Source organism: Ursus arctos, unplaced genomic scaffold (assembly GCF_023065955.2).
Source record: "Ursus arctos isolate Adak ecotype North America unplaced genomic scaffold, UrsArc2.0 scaffold_28, whole genome shotgun sequence".
Classification (NCBI taxonomy): domain Eukaryota; kingdom Metazoa; phylum Chordata; class Mammalia; order Carnivora; family Ursidae; genus Ursus; species Ursus arctos.
The window spans coordinates 8,142,428-8,169,435 of record NW_026622963.1 but is presented as its reverse complement, the minus strand read 5'-3'; the positions used below and the strand labels follow the sequence as shown (position 1 = coordinate 8,169,435).

Genomic DNA, 27,008 nt, shown 5'->3' with positions numbered 1-27,008 from the left:
CGTAAATGAATGTTCATAGAAGCTTTTACAGAACAGTCAAAAACTGGAAACAACACAAATGTTCATCAATAGGAGAATGGATTAACTATGGTATATTAAGTCATACAACAGAACATTAGACAGTACTTTTAAAAAATAAAAAAAAACTACCGATACATTATAGCAACATGGATGAATCTCAAAAACGTTATATTGAGGAAAAGATACCTAAAGCTAAATAGTACATATTATGATTCCCCCTGAATGAACTTCAAGCACAGACAAAATTAATTTCTAAGGACAGAAATCAGAGTGACTCCCACAATTAAAGGGAGGACTGACTGGAAAGGGGCATGAGGAAAATTTCTGGGTGATAAAGATGTTTAACTCGTTCTGAGTAATGATTACATGAGTATATATGTTTGTCAAAATTCAAGAATTGGGCACTTAAGGGGCACCTGGGTGGTTCAGTCTCTTAAGCATCCGACTCTTGGTTTCAGCTCAGGTCATGATCTCAGGGTTGTGAGATCGAGCCCTGAGTCGGCCTCCGTGCTGGGTGTGGAGTCTGCTTGAGATTCTCTCTTTTCCTCTCCCTCTGCCCCCCCCCACTCATGTACGCATTCTCTCTCTCTCTCAAAAAAAAGAGAGAGAGAGAGTTGGGCACTTAAGATTTGTAGATCTTACTAGCACTTCCATTTAAATTAAAAGTCATTGTTCCTCAAGAAAATCAAACAGAATTACCATGTGATCCAGCAATTCCACTGCTGAGTATATACCCAAAAGGAATGAAAGCAGGGAGCCTGTTTCTGCATTTGCTGCTAAAGTACTTAGTCCTTCCAAGGAAACTAAGGCCATGTTGGGGTAAAGCCCTCACTTCATCCTGCCGACAGCCCAGCAGCTGCCAGTCCAACACTTTCACCTGCGTCTCCTGGGCCCTCCTCCTGTACAATGACGAGGGACAGTTACAGAGGTTAAGATCAACGCTCTCGTTAACACAGCCAAAGTAAATGCCAAACCTCTCTGACCAGGCTCGTGTGCAAAGGCTCTGGCCATCGTCCACAGGGGAGCCTCATCTGTAGTGAAGGGTGGTACACCTGCCCCCTTCCCCACTGCAGCCTCAGGTAAGGAGAAGAAAGTGAAGCACAGAAAGAAGAACCTGAGGAGTCCGATAACATGCGCTGTGGTCTATCTGACTAAACCTCTTTTATAACATGTTCAATAAAAAGCTGAACTCTTGAAAAAAAATGAAAAAGCAAGCAGGGACTCAAACAGACACTTGTACACCAATGTTCATAGCAGCGTTACTGACAATAGCCAGAAGGTGAATCAACTCAAATGTCAATCACTGACTGAATGGATAAACAAAATGTGGTATGTACATACACTGGAATATTATTCAGCCTTAAAGAGGAATTAAATTCCAACACATGTACATCACGGATGAACCCTGAAGATATTATTGCTAAATATAATAAGCCAGACACAAAGGACAAATACTATATGATTCCACTTATATGACATATACCTGGACTAATCAAATTCCTAGAGATAGAAAGTAGAATAGTGTTGGATAAAGAAAATGTGATACACACACACACACAGAGGAATATTATTCGTCCATAAAGAAGGAAGGAAATTCTGCCATTCATGACATTGGATGGACCTTGAGGACATTATGATAAGTCAAATAAAGCCATAGAGAAAGACAAACACTGTATGATCTCACTGATATGTGGAAACTAAAAGAAAAAAAATTGAACTCATAGAAAACAGACTGGTGTTGCCAGAGGTGGGGGTGGAGGGTGGGCAAACACATGAAGGGAGTCAAAAGGTATAAACTTCCAGTTATAAGATCAATAAGTTCTGGGATGTAATGTACAGGATGGTGACTAAAGTGAACAATACTGTAACCATATATCTGAAAGTTGCTAAAAGAAGAGATCTTAAAACTTATCACACACACACACTGAGAAATTTTGTAATTATATGAGACAGATGTTAACTTACTGCAGTAATCATTTTGCAATATACATATCTATCAAATCGCCATGTTGTATACCTAATGTTAATACGATATTATATGTCAATTATACCTCAATAAAACTGGAAAAAAAAGGAAAAAAAGTAGAATGATAACTGCCAGGTGCTGGGGGAAGGGAGTAATGGGGCGTTATTGTTTAATGGGTACAAAGTTTCAGTTTGGAGATGGATGATGGTGGCAGTTACAGAACAATGTGAATGTACTTAATGCCACAAAACTGTACACTTAAAAATGGTTAAAATGATAAATTTTATGTTCTATGTATTTTACCACAATAAAAAAAAATGCCAATGCTCAGTTCAATTTAATCAGTGGAGTGGTAGGGCAAAAGCCAGATTACGATAGACTAAGAAAACAGAGTTAAAGATATGGAGACAATGAAGATTATCTCTTCAAAAAGCAAATCAATAAAGTCATTCACTCTTATAGTAGAAACAGTGAAGTGAGATAATTGTCTATCAAAGATGCTGTGAGAGCAATTTCACGTGGATTGTAAACTGAATTAGACAACAACCACATTACCTTCTAACTCTACAATTCTGTATACACAAGAACTGAAATAGAGGAAAGGGGAATGTTATTAATGAAGTCAAAAGCATATATCTATAAAATCATTACTGGGAACCAAATATATATAGTGATTAGTCTGTAGAAAATGACATATTTCCAGAATATCTGTAACATTCCCAACCTCCACAACCTTTAAAGTCTTTAATACTGACACATTATGGGGCACCTGGGTGGCACAGTGGGTTGGGCATCTGAATCTTGGTTTTGACTAGGATCTGATCTCAGGGTCATGGGATCGAGCCCCACATCGGACTCTGGCCTCAGTGGGGAGTCTGCTTGGGATTCTCTCTTCCTCTGCCCCTCTCCCCGCTCTAAAATAAATAGATAAATTAAAAAAAAAAAAAAAAGAATTACTGACACATTAAAAATACTCCATGGAGGGGTGCCTGGCTGGCTCAGTCAGTAGAACATGTCATTCTTAATCTCAGGGTCATTCTTAATTTCAAGCCCCACGTTGGGCAAGGAGCCTACCTAAAATTTTTAGAAAATATATATTAAAAAGAAAAAAACTCTATGGAAGCAACCCAAATGTCCATCAACAAAGAAAATGATAAACAAAATGTGGTATACACATATAATAGAATATTATTCAGTCTTAAAATGGAACGGAATTCTGTACAACATGCTACAACACAGATGAAACTTGAAACCATTATGCTAAGTGGAATATAAGCAAGACACGAAAAGGCAAATATTATAGGATTTTGCTTATATGAAATAACTAGAAGAGGCAAATTCAGAGAAACAAAGCAGAACAGAGGTTATCAGGGGTTAGAGGTGCGGAACAAATGGAGAGTTATTATTTAATAGGTACACAGCTTCTGTTCGGGGTGATGAAACAGGTTTTGAAATAGATAGTAGTGATGGTTGTACAACACAATGAATATAATTAATGCCACTAAATTGTACATTTAAAAATGGTTGAAGAGGTAAATTTTATGTGACATGTATTTTGCCATAATAAAAAGAAATTCTTCTATTAAAAAAAATACTCTGAAAACAAACCTCAAGCTAAGACCAACTTTCTCACAAGTAAATATATTGTCTCAGGTTGTAGATAAAACTTATCCTGGGCTATAGCCACCCCCAAATGGAAAAGGCCTCCAATGGAAACTCCTTAAAGAAAGGAAATATACCCATGAAGTAAATCAATACACTCACCTCAATGATGGATAGGGTCCTCAACTGAAAGCCAGAAGAAAGTCACCTGAGGTCATACCATAGGGAAAAATAAAAGGACTTAAGTAGCCCCGTGTAGGATATTATTTTCTCAGAACCACCAAGTAATTCTGATAAACAATTCCAAATAAGAAGTTCCTTGTTCTTGAAAAAGTTGAGATATATTTGGACAAAAATCCCAAATTGAAAGTCATTTACCCCTTCCACAGTTGGCACTCACCATCCTCAAGACCAGAGTCAAGCGAGGATTATGAGCCTCTCAGGTCGAGGGGCGGGGTGTGGTTGGGAGACAGCATCCAAATCCAGACTCAGAGACTCAGTCAAAATGCCCTCGACTACTCCTTGTTCAGATGAAGTCCTTCTGCTTGCTAATCCAACTTCTGTGTGAATTCTTCATGTTAAATGTATCAGCTTCCTGCCTTCTACCTTCAAGTGTCGTACTGTTTCACCAGAGCAGTGGTTCTCAACCAGGAACAATTTCGGACCCCAGGGACATACGGCAATATCTGGAGACCTTTGGTTGTCACAACTGGGCGCTACTAACTTGCACTAGGTAGAGGCTAGGGATGCCATTAACACCCTACAACATACAGCTTAATCTCCCATAATAAAGAATTATCATGCCCAAAATGTCAATACTGCCAAGGTTGAGAAAATCTAAACTACAGGTTAATAAGACACCTAAGGATTTCACAGTGAAATGTGAAAGCTTTTTGTTCAAAATATTAATTTTTAATTTCTCAATTAAAGTTCATTAATTCTGGGGCGCCTGGGTGGCTCAGTCGTTAAGCGTCTGCCTTCGGCTCAGGGCATGATCCCAGAGTCCTGGGATCGAGCCCCACATCAGTCTCCTCCGCTATGAGCCTGCTTCTTCCTCTCCCACTCCCCCTGCTTGTGTTCCCTCTCTCGCTGGGTGTCTCTCTCTCTGTCAAATAAATAAATAAAATCTTTTAAAAAAAAAAAGTTCATTAATTCTTAAGGTTGATATTTATCCTGTTTTCTTTATATCCCCCCTTATGTTTTCCAATTCTATGATGAACTTATGTTGATTTTTCTGATTTTATTTTAAAATAAAAATAAATAAAATAAAATTTTAAAATAAAATCATTATCCTTTCCTTCTTCTCTAACAGTCTATTTGCCTAAAGACAATTTCCTTCAAATTGGCTGTGTGTATTTTTTCTACTCACATTTTATTCATTATTGCTCTGTATCTGGAGCAGGAGTGACCAAAACTTGAGTTTACTGCACCACCTTAACTGGAAGCCCAATTTGACATCAGAATTCAAGAGAAAGTACTGAGTAATATTAAACCAGCTTTTACACAAAACAAACTACTTTCTGATATTCTATTCTTCAGAGTCAATCTTTTTACAAACCTGTACAATATAAAATGTGTGATTCAGATATTTACACTATTTAAAATGTTTTTATCATAAAAGGCAAAGGAAAGTAAAAGTAATCAGGAGCAGCACTACAAGCAAAGAGTCAGAATAAACACAAAGAGAAAAACAGACGACGAAGATGATGACAGAAACAGAAGAAAGCTCAGTGCTAGTGATTCCGAAAACAACACTGTGCCAGAGGGAGGACAGACTGACAGCCTCCTGTGCATCCTCATTTGTGTATCCATAAACCACTTACTTCTCTGTCTGTGCTCTGCAACCAGCAATGATCACCCTGACTCCTCAAAATTCACTCCCTATCAGTTGATTAAATTAAACTAATCAATGGTAATCCTATCTCCCTTGCCCATGACTGGCAGGCCTATGAATGATCCAATGAAAAGAGAATTCCTAAGAGGTTCTGGCGGGGGGGGGGGGGGGGGGGGGGGGCTTCCTTATTTTTAAAAGAGAACCATCGGAAGCCAGACCGTATCTCTGGCATTGGAAAAATGGATGCCAAATGCTACTGGCAGCTTTAATTCAGGAAAAAGCAGGCACTGCATAGCAGAGTGGAAAGGCAGAAAGAACTTAGGGCTTCATGTATCGTTGAATTGCCTGACCAACCCTAGAGCCCAATCTAATTCTAGACTTCTTCTTATATTAGCCGAAAAAATTCCTTATTATTTAAGCCACTTTAACTTGGATTTTCTGTTATTTACTTCTGAAAGCAACTTATGTAAAACAAGGTCTGAAGAAGATGAACAGACCCATCTTACAATTCTGTATTCCACGCTGCTTACTGCTATTATTTTGTGGACATCAACAAAAAAAAAAAAAAGAGAGAGAGAGATGCTGTAGGTATGCCATATTAATAGTAAAAATATAAATGGCCATTTTGGAGAGTAACTTGGCAGAATTATTAAAATTTTGGGGTGCCTGGGTGGCGCAGTTGTTAAGCGTCTGCCTTCGGCTCAGGGCATGGTCCTGGCGTTATGGGATCGAGCCCCACATCAGGCTCCTCCGCTATGAGCCTGCTTCTTCCTCTCCCACTCCCCCTGCTTGTGTTCCCTCTCTTGCTGGCTGTCTCTATCTCTTCAAATAAATAAAAATAAAATCTAAAAAAAAAAAAAGAGTTATTAAAATTTTAAATGTGCATACTTTTCTTTCCAGATGTCCAATATACCAAAAAGTGAAAAATTAGAAACAAATGTTTCGAAAAGGAGAAGAAACTATAATATACCTACAGTATGGACTAGTATATTCAAAAATAATGAAGTGATTTTGACCTAGTGACATGGAAAGCCCTCCAAGACATACCAACCTAGCAAAAAATAGGACAGTTACCATTTATATAAAACACCTACACAGCAGTAAACTATATATTTATATTGTATACATATATACACATACATATAAATGTCTAAATAAAGCACATTAACTGGTAACAAGGATTAACTCTGGACTGGATGATGATTTAATGAGTATTTTAGCTTTCTTGAACTTGTTCAAACTTTTTAGAATAAGAATAGATTCATATATGCCTGATGTATTTAAAATATTTAGGCAGTTTAAAAATAAAATCTAGGGGGTGCGTGGCTCGCTCAGCTGGTAGAGCATACAACTCTTGATCTTGGGATCATGAGTTCAAGACCCATGTTGGGTACAGAGCTTACTTAAAAAAAAAAAAAATATATATATATATATATATATATGAACTTAGAAAAATACATCCTACTATAGAAGTTTTAAATATATAGAAAGGAACAACAACAAAAAATTAAAACCTCACATGTTCACACTACTCACAGATAATCATGGTTATCAATTTACCATATTTCTTCCTAATCTTTTCATATGTGCATTTTAAGAAAAATATCTGAAGACAATTTTAAATCCTGCTTTTAAAAAATAACCATTATTTTAAATAGCTACGCAGTATTTACTTGCATGAATGAATGATCACTTAGCCTTGTTTTACTGCTGAATATGTAGATTGTTTCCAATGAACTACTATTAATAATTCCGTAATGAATATCTTTGCTTAAGAAAAAAATCATTTATGTGTTGAGGATACTTTATTAGGATAGATTCTTAGAACGGGAAGTACTAAGTTAAATAATATGAACTTTTACAGTTCCTAATACTTACTGAAAAACTTCTACTCAGAAGTTATTATGTCAATTCATACCTGCATATTTCTCCTGCATATACAAGGCTGCCTTGGAAATTTTTAAATATAAACAACTTACTCATCAGTCTAGTTCTACATGTTACTTAAGACAAGAGGAAAAAGAGGGTAATGCTTAGCTAAAACTTTACTTCCAAAATTAAATCAAGACTAGACTCTCAATTCCTTTAAATCTTTCTCTTCAGACTAAAGAGAGAGAAAAGAATGTTGGCTTTTTTTTAACTAAATGGTACTCTATAAGGTTCTTAGAATCAAAATTTTAAATAAAATCCTGAAATAACTGAAGCATACATCTTTTAAAGAAAAAAAAAAAAAAAGACATGAATCGATCACTATTAAAATAGGCCTAACCTCAACAACAAAAAGACAACCCAATGTAGAAATGGGTAAAGCATTTGAATAGACAGTTCTACAAAAAACATATACAAACGGCCAATAAGAACACGAGAAGAGATGCCCAATACCCTTCATCGTTACGGAAATGTAAATGGCAACCACAATGAGATACCACTTCACACCTACTAGGACAGCTATTTTTTTTAAAAAAAAGCAGCAGCAGAAAATAACAGTGTTGGCAAGGATGTGGAGGAATTGGAGCCTTTGCACATGCAGCTGCTGTAGAAGACAGTTTGGCATTTCCTCAAAAAACTAAACATAGAATTACCGTACGATCCAGCAATTCCAATCCTAGATCTACACAAAAGGAATGAAAGCAGCGTCTCAAACAGAAATTTGTGCACCAATGTTCACTGCAGCATTACTCACACAGCCTGAAGTTGGAAACTACACGTGTCCATTAACAGATGAATGCATAAACAAAATGTGAGATACACATACAATGGAATATCATTCAGCCTTAAAAAAGAATGAATTCTGTACATGTTGCAGCATAGATGAACCTTTAAAACATTATGCTAAATGTAATAAGCCAGATACAAAAAGACAAATATTGTATGACTCTGAGTATATCAAATATCTAGAATAGGCAAATTCCATAGAGACAGAAAGGAGAAGAGAAGTTACTAGGGACTAGGGGGTAAGGTACAACAGAAAATTATTGCTTAATGGGTACAGAGTTTCTGTTTGGGATAAAAGTTTTGGAAATAGATAGTGGCAATGGTTGCACAACATTGTAAATGTAACTAATGCCACTGGATTGTATGCTTAAATTGGTTAAATTTTAGATTATATATTTTTTACTACAATTTAAAAAATAATGTAATATACCAAAACCATTGAACTCTATATTTTTTTTAAGATTTATTTATTTACTTTTGAGAGAGAGAGAGCAGGGGGGAGGGGCAGAGGGGGAGAGAATCTTAAGCTGACTCCGCACTGAGCACAAAGCCCTACGCGAAGCTCGATCTGACAAACCTGAGATCACGACCTAAGCCGAAACCAAGAGTTGGGTGCTTAACTGACTGTGCCACCCAGGCACCTGTAATTTTAAAATATTTTAAAAGATGTTTTTCTGGGGGCACCTGGCTGGCTCAGTTGAAGAGCATGTGACTCCTGAGCTCAGGGTTGTGAGTTCAAAAACCCACACTGGGTGTAGAGATTACTAAAAATAAATAAACTTAAAAAAAAAAAAACATGTTTTTCTGCTCTAAAATCAAATCTAGGACTATATGTTACAGTTAGCTGTCATGTCTCTTTAGTCTTCTTTAATTTTTGCCTTCCATGACCTTGACACTTTTCTTTTTAATGCAGGCTAGTTATTTTGTAGACTACCTCTCAATTTGGGCTCATCTAGTATTTCTTCAAGATTAGATTGAAGGTGTTAATTTTGGCAAGAATACCATACAGTGATTTAGGAAGCATAGGATACTGATTTGCTCCATTACCGTGATATTTAACTTATATCACTTGGTCGAGGTAGTGTCTGGAAAATGTTTCCACTATGAAGTTATTACTACTTTATAATTAAAATGTTATCTTATGGAGAGATATTTAGAGGCTTATGTAAATATCCTGTTTCCCATCAAACTTTTACTTACTCGTTTAGCATCCATTGAGGAGTCTTGCATGAATCAAGTATTGCTATGATGGTTGCCAAATGGTAATTTTCTATCATTCATTCTACCCTTACTAGTTATCATTCTATTTTATAAGAAAGAGCTTTTCCTTATTAGTATACTTCTATCAGTATGCACTGGTGTATTCTTATTTTATTCCATGTGTTATAATCCATTGCTATATCATTGGAGGCTTAAATCACTCCAGAACTGGCCAATGGCCAGAGAAAACCCTTCAAACCCACTTCTGTATCTTTATGACAAACTTCCATCACTCTGTAAGCCATTCTTTACTTTCTGGCACAAGATATCCCAGGTTCACCTTGTACTCTCCTAGCATTACTCAAGGAATTAGGCATTTCTCTAAGGAACCCTGGTTCCTTTTACTGGAGAACACTACATAGAAACTAAGATCTGGGCACTAACCATGCTCATGGCTACTAGGGTGTCACTGCTGCTAACCCTTCTCAGTGGACAGAAGCAGGGGAAAAAACATGTTCTGTAACTCTGTATCTATATTAAAAGCCATGCCTTCAATACTGATACCTCCAACTCCAATCCAATCTATTAGGGTTTAATCTCACCTCTCCCCTTTCTATATTATGTAACTCCCTTCTCCAACAGTAAGAAAACTTAACTCCAATAAACCATAGTATATTTGCTTCTGCTAGCATTTTATTTTTAAGACTTTTGTTTTCCCAATTTTTATTGAAATAATAAATGATTCCAAAAGTCGGAACTACGCAGAAAGACATACCTAAAGAAGTGTCATACCCCCCACATCATTTCCACGGCATTTCCATACAAGGCCCTGTAGACAGCCAATCTCATTATTCTGATACATCCTTCTGGTGTTTCTTTTTTGTGAAAATAAGCACATGCATATTTTTTATTTCCCCTTCCTTCTTATAAAAATGTAGCATACGGCAACTACTCATTTGTACTGTTTTTTTAAGACAAATGATTTATCTTCTAAATCACTCTATATCAAATCACATTAATCTTATTATTTTTAAAAGCGGCATAGTACTCTATATTATGTGGCTAGACTACAGTTTACTCAAACACTCTTCACATTACAGGCATTTAAGTTTCCAATATTTTACAATCACAGTGGTGCAAAGAATAAGAGTTAATAAGTCTTTGTTTATTGTCAGAGACATTATCTTCAGAGTAAAGTCCTAGAAATGTGATCATAGAGTTTTATTAGATATTGCCAAATTCCCTTCCATAATAGCCGTAACAATTGAGACTCTCACCAGCAATGTAAGACAGTGCCTGTTTCCCACAGCCTCACAAACTGGATGTGTACTCACACTTTATAATTTTAGCTATCCTAATAGGTGAGAAATGGTACCTTAGTATGGATTTAATTTTAATTTCTCTTACTCTGAGTCAGGTTGAACATATTTTTCATGTGCCCAAAGGTCATTCTTACTGTGTGTGTGTGTGTGTATGTGTGTAAATTGTGACTGTGTTTTATCCATTTTTCAATTGAGTTTTTGGTCTTTCTTCCCCCACCCCCAATTTTTTTTTTTAAAGAGTTTTATTTATTTATTTATTTGACAGAGACAGACAGCCAGCAAGAGAGAACACAAGCAGGGGGAGTGGGAGAGGAAGAAGCAGGCTTCCAGTGGAGGAGCCTGATGTGGGGCTCGATCCCGGAATGCCAGGATCACGCCCTGAGCCGAAGGCAGACACTTAATGACTGTGCCACCCAGGCGCCCCCCACCCCAAATTTTTAAGAGTTCTTTATATATTAGGGATATTAGCCACTTATATGTGATATATGTTGCAAATATATTCACCCACTATATTATTCCTCTTTGTCTTTCCTTATTGTGCCTTTTGCCAAGCAAAAAAGAAATTATGAGGTAATATTTTTATGAGGTAATATTTATCAATCTTGTATTGCCTCTGGCAATACCTTCTTTTAGTACTTGCATGGTTAGGTATTTTACGTTTAGATTAGATCTCTGACCCATCTGGAGTTTATTCTTGTGTATGGTGTGAAGTATACATCTAATTTTTTCTTTATCAAAATGGCTATTCAGTTGTCCCAGCACCATTTATTTAAAAAATACATCTTTGCTCCAGTAATTTGAGACACCATACACTTTATCATATACTAAACTCCCAAATGTAGGGTCACCTGGGTGGCTCAGTCGGCTAAGCATCTGCCTTTGGCTCAGGTCATGATCCCAGGGTCCTAGGACTGAGTCCCGAGTTGGGCTCCAGCTGGGAGCCTGCTTCCCTCTCTCCCTCTGCCACTCCCCCTGCTTGTGCTCTCTCTCTCTCTCTCAAATAAAGAAAATCTTTTTAAAAAAATAAATAAATAAATTGCCAAATGTACTTGAGTCTATTTCTGGGCTTCCTGGTTTTTTTCCACAGCTTCTCTTACTTACTTTTTTTTTTTTAAGATTTATTTATTCAAAAAGAAAATTCATTTATTCCTTTGAGAGAGAGAGTGCATGCAAGCAGATGGAGGGGCAGAGGGAGAAGGACAAGCACAGGCTTGCACTGAGCATGGAACCCACATGGGACTGGATCTCTCGACCCTGAGACCAGGACCTGAGCTGAAATCAAGAGTTGGTTGCTCAACCGACTGTGCCACCCAGGCGCTCCTCCGCTGGTTTATCTTCTAATCGTGTACCAGTAATATACTGTTTTAATTATAGAGGCTTCATGGTATTTTTCATGGTATTTTTAATATCTGTTAAGAAAAACTGTGAACTTCAGGCCAGTAAACTAGACAATTTAGATGAAATTAAAAAGATTCCTTGAAAGAAATAAAGTACCAAAGCTCAATTAAGAAGAACTAAGTAGGGGCGCCTGGGTGGCACAGCGGTTAAGCGTCTGCCTTCGGCTCAGGGCGTGATCCCGGCGTTATGGGATCGAGCCCCACATCAGGCTCCTCCGCTATGAGCCTGCTTCTTCCTCTCCCACTCCCCCTGCTTGTGTTCCCTCTCTCGCTGGCTGTCTCTATCTCTGTCAAATAAATAAAAAAAAAATCTTTAAAAAAAAAAAAAAAAGAAGAAGAACTAAGTAACCTGTTTAGCCTTATCTCTATTAAATAAATTGAATGTGTTTCTGAAAACATTTCTACAAAGAAAACTCCAGGCCCAGATGGCTTCACAGAAACATTACAACAAATACTTAAGGATGAAATTATTCAATTCTCCACAAACTTCTCCAGAAAATTAAAAAGGAGAGACTATTTCCCAAATCATTTATGAGTTAAAAGGAACATTCATACTTTGTAGAAGGAAATATAAAATGGTTTAACTACTTTGGAAAACACTTTGGCAATTTCCAATAAAACTAAACATATACTCACAATACCATCCAGTGATGCCATTCCAAGACACTTCACAGACGAAATAAAAATATGTTCACACAAAACCTTCTAGGCAAATGTTTACATAGCAGCTGTATTTGTAATAGCCAAAAACCCAAATGTCCTTTGGTGAATGGATGGATGAATGAACTGCAGTATACCGATACAAATGAATACTACTCATCAATAAAAAGAAACTCAAACACACAACAACATGGATAAATCTCAAAAACATTACACTAGGCGAAAAAAGCCACTCAAAAGGTTATATGATGTTATGCTTCATTTAAATTATATTCTCGGAGCACCTGGGTGGTTCAGTTGGTTAAGTGGCTGCTTTTTATTTTATTATATGTTAGTCACCATACAGTACATCATTAGTTTTTGATGTAGTGTTCATGATTCATTGTTTGTGTATAACACCCAGGGCTCCATGCAGTGCTTTTGGCTCAGGTCATGATCTCAGGGTCCTGGGATCAAGCTCCGCATCCGGCTCCCTGTGGAGCCTGGTTCTCCCTCTCCCTCTGCCTGCCAATCCCCCTGCTTCTATACTCACTCTTGCTCACACGCTCTCAAGCAAATAAATAAAATCTTTAAAAACAAACAAACAAATAAATAAATGATATTTTCAAAGAGACAAAACTATAGGAAGAAAAAAAATCAATGATTGCCAGCAACTGGGTTTACTACAAAGTCAAGGTGAATTTTTGAGGCTGATTAAGCTGTTCTATATCTTGATTGTGGTGGTAGTGGTGGTTACATGACTATTTTCATTTGTCAAAACTCCCAGAACTTTATACTTTAAAAAAGGGGTGAATTTGATTGTAGGTAAATTATACATTATCATACAAACACTAATCTAAGCAAAACTGGAACAGCTCTATTATCATCAGACAAAGCTGACTTCAAATAAGGAATAGTATCAGGAAGAGAAGAGGGATATTACCTAATGATAAAAGAGCCAATTCATCAAGAAGTCAAACAATCCTAAATGTCTATGCATCCAACAACACATATTCAAAAGATACAAAGTAAAAACTGATAGATCTTTAAGTAGAAACAGACAAACCCATAATTACATGTGCATACTTCAACACTCTTCTCTCATTAAGGATATCAGTATCTTCTTGGTAAGGATATTAATATCTGTATCAATAAGTACATAGATAAACAACATTATCAAACAACTTGACCTAACCGACATTTATAGATTATTCCATCCAACAGGACAATACATATTCTTTTTAAGGCACATGGAATATTCACCAACACAGACCACATTCTGGGCCATAAAACAAACCATATAAAGTATGTTCTCTAACCGTAAGTAGAATTAAACTAGAAACCAATAACAAAAAAAAAAATCTGGAAAAATTCCTATAGATAGGGAAATTAATCAATACCTTTCTTAATTGTACAAGGGTTAAAGGGGAACACAAAGGAAATTTTAAAATATTCAGCACTGTATAAAAGTTAAAACATAACATTTGAAACTTACATGAACAAGTTAAACAGTGTTTAGCGGGCAATGTAAAGTACTAAATGCTTATAACAGAAAAGAAGAAAGATATCAAACCAAAGATCTACGTTTCTACCTTAAGGACTGCAAAAAGAAAAATGAAACTGCAAATTAAACACAATACTAGATACGAGCAGAAATCAATGAAATTGAAACAGAAAAGAGAGAAAAAAAATAACATCAAAAGTGGGTTCTTTGAAAAGATCAATAAAATGGATAAACCTCTAGCCAGGCTGATCAAGGAAAAAAAACGACAGTAGACATAAATCATCAAAATCAGGAACAGAGGGAATATCACTACACATCCTACAGACATTAAAAGGAAAATACACGAGTATCATGACCTTCATGTCAATAAATTTGATAACTGAGATGAAATGGACAAATTCCTTTGAAAGAAAAACATTACCAAAGCTCTCCCTAAGGAAATATGTATCATCTGAATAGCCCCATATCTATTAAAGAAATTGAGTTTGTACTTAAATGCCTTCCAACAAAGAGAGATCCAGACCTACGCTGCTTCACTGTCACACTCTAGCAAACATTTAAGAAAGACATAATACCAATTCTATACAAAATCTTCCAGGAAGAGAAGAGGGAATAACTCCCAACTTATTTTAAGGCCAGCATAACCTGATACCAAAAAAAGACAAAAGCATTGCAAAAAAAAATAATAATAATAACTATAGACCAACATCCCTCATGAACAGAAGCAAAAATCCTTAATAAAAATTAGCAAATTGAATCTAGTAACATATAAAAAGGTTAATACATCATGACCATGTGGGGTTTATCCCAGAATTCAAAGGTTGGTACAACATTCCAAAAATTCAATGTAATTCACCATATTGACAGAGAAAATCTTGGGCTGTGGAACCCAGAAATTAAGGGCAGGATAAGAGGTTATACCCTCGATATTTTAGGTGCCTATATCACTACCTTGCACAACTCCAAAGGTATCATCTACATCGTAGTCATTGTATTCTACGTGAATGATACAGCTGGAACTGTAAAATATAGTGGTACTGCAAATGTGTAAAATCGTTGACCAAAAGGCAATGCAACTTTACACCGGACTAAAAAAAATAAAAGATCCCAATGAGATTTTTACCTTCCAGACGTTCGACTTGGCCTTGTTGACACTGAAATACTCTGTTTAGTCCTGAACTCTATACTTCCAAGGGGAACAATGAATTTCACCAGAAAACTACAGCAATAATGACAAAAGAGTTCTAGACATTTCATATGAAAAGAGTTGAAAAAACTGGAAGGCACATACTACACTTCAATAATTTGCTTATATCTTATATGCCCTGAAGACTGTCAATTCCTGAGGGCAGAATCCATGCCCTATTAATCTTTATATTTCCCCCGATACCTATCATCGGTCCTGGAAATGGGTAAGTACTCATGTATGAGGGATTGAGGAACAGGGAAAACTAAAGTTTAATCACACAAATCAGAAGGTGGGAAGAAAGGATTGGAAAGGGCACTACAGCACTGTTACTTCTTATAGCATAACGTGTCAAATGTGACCCTTTGCCCCATAGCTATCAGCTTTGTATCTCATTAGCCTGAATTGGGCACGTGCCAATTTTTGATTGGTATATACTAATTACAGCTCTCCTAGACTGAGAGTCAGTCCAACCATGGAGTTTGACTCTGGAGGAAGCATGGAAAGAACACTGGAGCGACAATCATAATACCCACTAGCCCCACCTAACTAGCCAAATCACCCCGGCGAATAAACGAAGTGACAGACATCACAGCAAGATGGTTCTCATGTCCAGAAATGATGTAAGAAATATTAGCAACTATGTCAGATACTAGAAGAAACACCTAAGCTTCACAAATAATCTACGTTATAGACGTAATGCTCTTTCAATGAAGATGTATTCCTGAAAAACTCTTTGAAAACAAATTCTGAAGGCAATCATATTTTCCAACAACTTGTATTATAATTTCAAAGAGGAACAGAAATGCCCCAAGTAGGCTAAACAATTTATTGGCAAAATGAAATTTAAAAATCTTAGCAGACAAGAGGAAAACACATGCTGCAAAAGGATGTATTGCCTATTAACCATAACTCATAATGCAGACATATGCATGACCCTGAGCAAGTCATGCCCCTTCCCCTCAGCCTTGGTTTCCTCATCTGGAAAATAATAAATAAATGGGTAAATAATAAAATAGATGGTCTCTTCTGCTAAATAAAAAGTTAGGGTGTTAAGTTTGTTAGGCATCAGACATGTTTATTAGACACTGACAGAATATCCAATGTAGTAAACTACAATCTGATGCAAGCCTTCCTAAGACTTTATAAGTTATTTCTCTAAATAAAATAGAACATAGCTCTATCAGACCTTTAAATGCAGCTTTTCATAGTATATGCCCTTACCTAGTCCTCACAGACTCAATTTTCATAAAACCTTGCACTTACTTAACATAGATATGAGATTATGCGAGGCCTGATATGTACAATGGGAACTTCACAGTGTTTTTTCTGCAAGTAGAAAATACACACTTACGTAATAATAAAGCCCCATTTAAACATATTTACAGGCAAAATCAATCCCAAAATATCTAACAACGCCATAAAATAAAAGCTAGGTATGGAGCAATATTTAGACTATTATTGCTTTTCTCCAAAACTCACGTTTTTAAAAGCTCTAATGCATATAGAACAAAGAATGAAATTGCGTACCAACCTTTTTTCAGCCGGGGTTTCTGAGATTCAACAGAAGCAGGAAACGGAGTCCTCTGAAAAGAAATTAGTCTATGTTAAAGCATCACCATAAATCTTGCTAACTTAAAAAGGCATTCAAACAACCATAACCACTAGCTCTCCAATCATGCGATTAATCCATAACTATGTACAGGCACAAAGAAAAATTAAAAACCATTTTTTAATATAATATGGTTTAAAAAGCAAATGTCAAGTCAACTTTTGCTATCCAAACTATTAATAATGTATAATGCATATTTACAATATATACTTATGTGTAATATATAATTATATATATTTTTTTAAGATTTTATTTATTTGGGGGGGCATGGGTGGGGGGAGGGCGAAGGAGAGGGGCTCTCAAGCAGACTCTAGACAGAGTGAGGAGCCTGCGTGGGGGTTGATCCCATGACTCCAAGATCATGACCCAAGTGGAAACCAAGAGTCAGACACTTAACCAACTGAGCCACCCAGACACCCTGTGTAATATATAATTATAATGCATAAAATGTGCACAAATAAATGTACAAAGCTCTTAAGACACTACATATTAGTATTATACTTAATACTATACATCTTAGCACCCAAACCAAGAAAGTAGTAACTTTGATAAAAAGAAGTTTATGAGGTCATCTATACAGAAATTACCTAGCACTCAATTCCAGGAGTGGGTTTTTTTTTAAGATTTATTTATTTAATTTAGAGAGAGAGAGAGTATGAGCAGGGGGAGGAACAGATGGAGACGAAGAGAGAATCCTCATGCAGATTCCCTGCTGAGCACGGAGCCTGATGTGGGGCTTGATCCCAGGACCCTGAGATCATGACCTAAGCTGAAATCAAGAGCTGGCCACTTAACCAACTGAGTCATCCAGGCACCACTAGAAGGGAGTTTGGTTTTTTTTTTTTTTAAGGGACATTACTGAATATAAAAAATACTATCTTATACTGTAACTTTGCAGAAAATCTTCAAATGGATTTGTCTTATAACTACTTCCTATGTTACATATGATATGGTAAGATATAAGCAAAAATAATGGCTGAAAATTTCCAGAAGTAATGAGAGACACTAATCTTTAGATTCTGAATGCTCAACCAATCCTGACCAGGTTAAATGGAAATAAATCCATACTAGCATACATCACAAGGACCTGCACCAGAGACAATAAGTTCTTAAAAGCAACCAAGAAGAAAAGTATCACCAGATAAGCTATACAGAAAGGACACTTAGACTGACAGCTGACTTCTCAACAATTAAAAATGGGAAATAATAACCCATAAAGACATTGTAAGAAAAATCACTCCCATGTCTCAGGTGCCAAGTAAAATGAAAGTTAATCTAACACAATGTCAGCAAACTGTGGACTGCAGGTCAAACAAATCCTGCCCATTTTTATATGGCCAACAAAGAATGTTTTTTACATTTTTTAAAAAGATTTTATTTATTTATTTATTTATTTATTTATTTATTGGGGGAGGGGAGGGGAGGGAGCACTTGTGCGAACAGGGGCAGGTAGACTTCACACTGAGTGGAGAGCCTGATGCAGGGCTCAACCCCAGGACCATGAGATCATGACCTGAGCCAAAGCCAAGAGTCAGACGCTCAGCCGATTGAGCCGCCTAGGCACCCCTGTTTTTACATTTTTCATAAAAGTTTTTACATTTTTTAAAATTTTGTAACACCTGAAAATTACATAAAATTCAAATTTAAGTATCTAAAATAAAATCTTATCAGAACATAGTCACACACACACGTTTATTTACTGTCTATGGTTGCTTCCACACTTCAACTGCATGGTTGAGTTACTTACAACAGACACAGGACCACAGAGCCCAAAATATTTATTACTGGCCCTTTACAAAAATAGTTTGCCAACCTCAGATCTAAACTCTTACATCTATCAAAACTAACTTTCAGGGCACCTGGCTGGCTCAGTCGGAAGAGCATACAACTCTTGATCTCAGGGTTTTAAGTCCAAGCCCCATGTTGGGTGTAGAGATTACTTTTAAAAAAAAATCTTTAAAAAATTGTTTTGTTTAAATAAACTTTTAAAGGATATACATTAGGAAAAAGGAAAAGAACCCCAGAATGAAGGAGTGAAATGAGCAAAGGAATTGGCAAAATATGGAAGTATTCTAAATATTCACTGACTGAATAAAACAAATAGAAGTATAATTTGTGGTGTTGAGAAACATAAAAACTACAAAACTGAACAACAGTAGCATGAACTGGCAGAAGACAATGGGTAATAAAACATTTGATAATCCCTTCCATTACTGAGTTTTAAATTTGAACTTTCAGTTGAATATGTATTATAAAAAGAAAACTGTGTACTCACTAAAGGAAGACTAAAGAATGGAGTATATAACAAGTAATGAAATGAGAAGAGGAGAGAGAGAAAAAAGAGAAACTCAGGGAAAAAAAAGCAAGAAAAGAAGGAGAAAGGAATGAAATTCTCCAGTTAAATTATCAGGATGGATCTTTTTAAAAATCTAGATCTATGCTATTTATATACAGACATCTAAAACAGGCAAAGAAAAGCAAAGTAAAAGATGGAAAAAGATAAACCAGGAAACAAAAAGATAACTAAGGTAGCAATATTAACATTAAACAAAACAGGCTTCAAGAGAAAAAGCTTTTTGGGGTGCCTGGGTGGCTCAGTCATTAAGCATCTGCCTTCGGCTCACATCATGATCCTGGGGTCCTGGGACCAAACCCCACATCGGGCTCCCAGCTCAGCAGGGAGCCTGCTTCTTCCTCTCCCTCTGCCCCTCTTCCTGATAGTGTTCCCTTTCTTGCTGTCTCTCTCTGTCAAACAAATAAATATAATCTTTAAAAAAAAAAAAAAGCATTTTATCAGGAAAATGAATTAAGATAGATCAAAGACTAAATGAACAAGGTAAATTTAAAAACCTTTAGAAAAAAATATAGGATAGAGAAGGATTACTTCAGTAAGATATAAAAGTACAAACCAATTGAGAAAATATCTAAATATTCAACGACATTAAATTAAGAACTGCTGTTCCCAAAAAGGAAGTGAAGATAGAAAACTAAGAGAAGATATTTGCAATACAAAACCAAAAAAAAAAAAAAAAAAAGATAAAGGATTAACAGCCAGAAACTATAACTAACTACAGGGGTGCCTGAGTGGCGCAGTCTTAAGCGTTTGCCTTCGGCTCAGGGCGTGATCCCGGCGTTCTGGGATCGAGCCCCATGTCGGGCTCTTCCACTGGGAGCCTGCTTCTTCCTCTCCCACTCCCCCTGCTTGTGTTCCTCTCTCGCTCGCTGTCTCTGTCAAATAAATAAATAAAATCTTAAAAAAAAAAAAAAAAGAAAGAAACTATAACTAACTACAAAACAAACAGTAAAAAGAGAACAGTAAGAAAAACAGCAAAGTAGAAAAATAAGCAAAACATGAGGCTCCTGGGTGGCTTAGTCAGTTAAGCGTCTGCCTTCAGGCTCAGGTCATGTCCTGGGATGGGGCCCCCGACCAGGCCCCTTCCTCAGCAGGGAACCTGCTTCTCCCTCTCCCTCTGCCCCTCCCTCCTACTTGTGTTCTCTTGCTCACTATGCTCTCTCTCAAATAAATAAGTAAAAATTCTTAAGAAAGAAAGAAAGAAAGAAAGAAAGAAAGAAAGAAAGAAAGAAGCAAAACATATGAACCAGGCATTGCACAGAAAAGGAAAAGAGACAACCACTGCTGCTCCACCTCATTAATAATCAGGTAAATGTCAGTTAAAATCACATTAAGACTTCATTTCCTATCAACCATATTGACAGAATTTAAAGCTATGACAATATCAAGGATGTAAGCAATGGGAACTGATGGTAGAAGCATGAACTGCTAAAACCACCTCAGAGTTTCCCATAAGTAATGCAGTTGAAGATATACCTACTCCATGTATCAACAATCCATTTCTAGGAATACCCTGGAAAAATTCTTAGATTAAGAGACATATATAAGAATGTTCACAGGCTTGAGACATTCTTACTCCTTACATTTTGCACCTTAAGCACCTCACTTGCCTTACCCTGGCCCTGCTCACAATAACATTATTTTCAATAACTAAAAATAAGGGGCTCCTGGCTGGTTCAGTCAGTACAGTATGTGACTCTTGACCTCAAGGTCATGAGTTCAAGCCCCATGTTGGGCATAGAGCTTACTTTTATTTAAAGTAAATTTTAAAAATTTACTAAAAAAAAAAAAAACTAAAAATCAGAAGGAAAAAATAAAGTTGAACTTACAGGCTCAAAGAGTAGAAAAATGATTGCCAGGGTGGGAGGTAGGGGAAATGGGAAGACATTGGTAAAAGGGTACAAACTTTTAGCTGTAAGATGAATAAGGCCTAAGGTGACTCTAGTTGATAACACTGTATTGAATAATTGCTAAAACAGTGGAACTTAGATGTTCTCACGAAAAAAAAAAAGGTATATACGTGCAGTGATGGATGTGTTGTTAGTAACTTGGTGGGAATCCTTTCACGATGTGTATCAAATGATCACACTGTATACTTTAAATATCTTACAGCTTTGTCAACTGTACCTCATTAAAGCTGGAGAAATCAGAACTCAGATCTCTGTCTATTAGAATGGGTAAATTAATTATAGTATTTTCCTTTAATGGGATAATACACAGCATTGAAAAATGAATAAACAATTTCTTAAAACCAATATGTTATCTAGAGGTATTAAATATGGCAAAACTGTAAGTAAGAGCAAAAGAATAATTAACATAAAACTGATGAAAGATATACTTCTGATGGGAGAGGAAAATGCAGTAAGGGAAGACACATTTAGGATTCAAAGTTATTGTTAATGACCCATTTCTTAACCTGTGAAGTAGAAACACAAGTTTCCATTATACTGTTCTTTAAAACTTGCCTATAACCTTTTATTCATTCTTTTAGAGCTAAGATATACTTCATAACAAAAAAAATCCTCAAAATAAAGCAGAATACATACTTGTACTATTAGCTATTTTATTATCTTGACTTAACAAATACAGAAATCTCACTAAAACAACCCATTTTAAAATGGGTAAAAAATCTGTAAAGATACTTCACCCAAGAGAAATGGATGAATAAGCACATAAAAAGATACCCAATACCATTATCCATTGGGGAAATATAAATTAAATATAAATTAAATATAAATATAAATATATAAATATAAATTAAAACCACAATAACCACTATACATACACTAGAATGAGATTAATATTAAAAGACTGACAATATGAAGAACTAACAAGGCAAGGATGTGGAAAGCTGAAACCCTCACAGACTGCTTGTGGGAATGTAAAATGGTATATAGCCACTTTAGAAAAGTTTGGCATGGGGTGCCTGGGTGGCTCGGCCAGTTAAGCTTCCAACTCTTGATTTCTGCTCAGTTCGTGATTTCAGGGCCCTGAGGTCAGGATCGCCAGATCGAGCCCCCTATCAGGCTCCACGCTTAGCTCGGAGTCTGCCTGTCCCTCTCCCTCTGCTCCTCCTCCCACTCACTCTATCTCTAAAATAAATCAATAAATAAAATCCTAAAAAAAAAAAAAAGTTTGGCAGTTTTGTTTTTTTATTAACATACACTTACCATACAACCCAGCAATTTCACTCCCTGATAAATAAAAATATATCCATGCAAAGATTCACAGCAACATTATTCGTAATAGCCAAAAACAGGAAAACAGTCTTAATGTCCATCAATTGGTGGATTAACAAAATGTATATACTCATACAATGGAACACTGCTTAGAAATAAAAAGGAACAAAGTACTTCTATGTACAATATAAATCAACCTAAAAAACACGCTAAGTGAAATTCAGACACATAAGACTACATATTGTGTGATTACATGAAATTGTAGAGAAGGCAAAGCTATGGAGACAGAAAGCAGATCAGTGGCAGCTGGGGTTAGGAGTAAAGAGTAGTTGCTTGCAAATGGACCCAAGGGAACTTTTTGGAGTGATGGAGTTAAGTGGATTGTGGCAGTATTTTACTAGTTGTGCAAGTATATAAATTTACTAAAATCGATCAAACTGTACACTTAAAATGGGTGAATTTTATGGTATGTGTATTATACCTCAACAAAGCTGTTTTTAAAATGCTAAAGAACTCTATTTTTTATCTAACTGGGATTTTTTTAAAAGATTTTATTTATTTAGAGAGAGCACGGGGGCGACTGGGTGGCTTAGCAGCCTGCTTCTCCCTCTCCCGCTACTGCTTGTGCTCTTTTGCTTTCTCTGTCAAATAAATAAATAAAACCTTTAAAGAAAAAAAATAGAGAGCACACACACGAGTGGGGGTAGAGGGAGAGAGAATCTCAAGCAGACTCCATGTCCAAGGCAGGGCTTGATCCCACAACCCTGAGATCATGACTTGAGCCGAAATCAAGAGTCAGACGCTTAACCAACTGAGCCACCCAAGTATCCCTAACTGGGGTACTTTAATCTTAAACTTTGGGGAACATATTAAGAACCTTAAAGGCTTAGGTTGCCTGGCTGGCTCAGTCAGCAAAGCATGCAACTCTTGATCTTGGGGTTCTGAGTTCCAGCCCCACATGGGCATAGAGATTACTTAAGAATATAGATAAATAAAAATCTTAAGGGCTCAAAAAGCATCTTCATGAGTCAGCAACCTTTCTGCATTAAGGTGAATTAAAATAAATTATAATTTTTTAGAGAGTCTCTTTTTCAAAAAGTCTTTTAGAACATTTTGAGACAGAAAGGATTCTATTAGCCCACTTGATCTCATTTATAGCTGGGATGTATGTAGAATTCATTACGTCCTTCTGGTTCTTTCCTCATTTTTATGTAGTTCTGTGATCATTTATTCATCTAACAAATATTCATGTAATATTTGATATGTGCTAGGACTATATCTGAGCCAATACAATAGTAATCTTTGTTTTCCGTTCTGCAAGGTTTAAATTTACAGTAAGAAAAATAGGTATATATACAAATACATTGAATAATGGGAATTAGGGAGTTACAAAAAAATTTCTAAGTATAAATCATAGAAAGCAGTATTATTTGCTTTTATTTTTAAGATCTCTAAATCATTTCTTATATATTCTTAAATAAAATATAAATATCAGTCCCCAGTTTTCTGAAGGAACTAACTGGTAATAGTCCTTGGTAGTTTAGAATTTCTGTGTGTCCCACATTAGACTAGGTTTATTCCATTTTAGTAGGATGTCTCCTGGCCTCAAAGCCTTTATTTTTACTTATGCATTTGTTCAAAATTCTCTCAGTTTCAAGTCTTTTAGTCTTCTCTCCTCCACATCTATATACCCATATCTACCGATCTATGTGCTTTTATGCCACAAAATTAAGATCACACAATATACTCATTAAAAAGCAAAAAAGGGGAGTGCCGCAGTGGCTCAGTCAGTTAAGCATCCAACTCTTGATCTCTTCTCAGGTCTTGATCTCAGGGTTACGTGTTCAAGCCCCACATTGAGCTCCACGCTGGGTGTGGAGCCTACTTAAAAGAAGAAAAAAAGGAAAAAAGGCCCAAAATGGTGTTGTTTATGGTAAGTACCATGTCAACAAACCAAGAATGAATGAATTACACTTTCTACCTCTCCCAGGAACAGAATCTTAAACCAGTCAATCAGAAATCACCCAATCAGGGGGCACCTGGCTGGACCCAGCAGTTAAGCGTCTGCCTTCAGCTCAGGTCATGATCCCAGGATCCTGGGATTGAGCCCCAAATTGGGCTCCCTGCTCAGCTGGGAGCCTGCTTCTCCCTCTCCCTCTGCCTGCACTTCTCTCTCTCTCTGTTTCAAATAAATAAAACCTTTAAAAAAAAAAATCTCAATTAAAAAAAAAATCACCCAATAAGTATTAGTGAGGTAATATGCCCGAGAGACACCTGGCATCACCTAAAGGAAAGTGACCTTGCAATAAGCAACCTTTTTGTCTAGTATAACTTCCCTGTTCCCACTCCTTTCTGCCTATGAAAGCCTTCCATTTTGTACAGCACTTCAGAGCTCCTGGCTGGTAGAATGAATGCTGCCTGATTCATAAACCACTGAATAAAGCCAGTAAGATCTTTAAAGACTACTCAGTTTTGCTTAACACTCCACTCCACAACTAGCTTTTTAAAAATGTAATACCATCCACATCAACATAAATAGTTCTAACACTTTTTAATGGCTACATAATAATCCTCAGAATGGAAGTACCAGATGTCATCTATTACCCTATTAACGCGTATTCACCTTGTTTCCAGCATTTTGCCACTATAAACAATACTGCAATGAATACCCTTGTACTACACGCTTATATTTTGCTTTTATTTCAGTGGGATACCAGTCTGTTGATTGAGTGAACGAGACTGTTGGGCCTTTTTAATTTTATTACAATATACCAGATCACTTCCAAAAAGGGCAGAAATTCAAATCTCCCTGTAGCGGTAAAGTGAAAAGATGAAATTACTACAAATACAGCACTGTTAGCAATAAACTTGACAATAATGAAAATAATCAGTTAACTTCAGGCTCAAGTGCTAAAGTCATATTGAAACAAAACAGCCATTCTCTTTAAAACACTATTTGATTCAAAAGTACAGGACAATTCTGCCACCATAAAAATCAAGTTCACATTTATTTATGAACACCTATCTCTACCTGCAATGAGCACTACAGAATATTTATAGTATTTATAGCATTGTGTTACCGGTGTACCTTAAATTTACGTAGGTAAAGTATTTTCTTTGATGTGTTTCTAATATCTAAAACCCAGTAACACAAATCATGCTATTTAATTTTTTTTTTAACTTGTAGCTTAACAAAAGTCTTTGCTTTGGGTCTCCTTCCCTGTATTCAGAGTTGTGTGATTACACCAAAAATAATTTGACTTCTCTGGATATGAAAAGAGAATAGAAAACAAACCCCCCTGACAGATTACCATTGGCCTTGCTCCTTAACGGCCAAAACTAAGCTGTAAAACAGCCAAAAACCGCTATTTTGTCTCCTAGGTTTCCCAGGGCGTTTTTCATAGGGCAATACATTCCAAATAAACAACTGAAGTCATTCTAACAAATGAGCAGAATATGCTTTGAAACCCAACAGTAAAACAAAGTAGACAAGGTTTCACATTTACAACTTTGCAGAAATTAGATCTAATTACAAATATACACTTCACAAATAACTACCACTGGGTCAACCCGAATTCATCCGGGCAGCTCTGTGGAGTTTAATTAATACCTAACTCAGGCTTCAGCTGAATCCCAAAACAGCACTTTCCTAAACTAAACTACAACAGAGAAAACATGGTCCCGACCCACCGGCAGAAGGCAGTGACGCTCAAAGTTTCCAGGCTTTGTCATATTCAATTCCTAATCCTGGGGATTAACACAAACGGTCTCTGCACAGACGGTAGTGCTTCCTTTCCAAACCTCGCGAGACAAAAAAGATGGGACTAGCAAAAGAGCCGTTTCTGATGAAAATCTCCCTTTTCCGTCCAGCGCACCCCAAGAGGGACCACAGTCCCAGCACAGGCCCCGCGCTGCAAAGAAGTCAGCCTTGCCCAGGCGGACCACCTCCCAGGAGCGGGGCCCTGTCGCCCCGCGCACCCCGAGAGGCTCCAGACCCGGCTCCGCACTTCCCCAAGGCCAGCTGCGTAGGACACAGTCCGCCCACAAGCCTGCCTAGCCTCTCTGCTCCGCCCGGGGCGGCCCTGTCCCGCCGGGCAGCTGGGACACTAGGAGAATCTCGGCGCTCACCGTCGCGAGTCTCTCCTCAGCCATCTTGGCTCCGCCCACCGCTTCGCGGCCGGAAGTTGGCTGTTTCCCAGACGACCAGGCAAACGGAAGTCGTGGAACTGAGGAAGCTGGGAGGGGCCTGAGACGGGAACTAAAGAGATCCTGGGGCCGAACGCTTCACTTGGGGGCGTCTTCAGGAAAGCTGGAAAGGTTGGATCCTGCTTCACGGACGGTTTGACGCAGATGGGCGGGTGAAGGAATACCTAGGCAGTTCTCTTCCTCCCGGGCAACCCCTGACCGCCCCCACGACGTTGTCTTGGGCGCTGCTGGAGAAACTCGCGACCGCGCCGGCTGGAATGGCCAGACACAGC

At 37.1% G+C, this 27,008-nt stretch overlaps 1 protein-coding gene across 3 annotated transcripts in view; it reads right to left on the bottom strand.

Moving 5' to 3' along the window:
• Window positions 1-26,726, bottom strand: part of BBS4 (Bardet-Biedl syndrome 4) — a 61,783-nt gene extending 35,057 nt beyond the window's left edge. Inside the window, exons 1-3 of one of the 3 annotated variants that reach the window (XM_048221822.2) lie at window positions 26,659-26,694; window positions 16,921-16,972; window positions 3,752-3,797 (exon numbers count right to left, since the gene is read on the bottom strand). Coding sequence is in view for 2 of the 3 variants with exons in the window: in XM_026478460.4 (XP_026334245.2) it covers window positions 16,921-16,972; window positions 26,221-26,262 (94 nt within the window). In the remaining variant the exon portion in view is untranslated. Of the gene's footprint in view, window positions 1-3,751; window positions 3,798-16,920; window positions 16,973-26,220 lie in introns of all 3 variants that reach the window. The other 2 variants (XM_026478462.4, XM_026478460.4) reach the window with 2 other exon arrangements.
• Window positions 26,727-27,008: the final 282 nt, after the last annotated feature.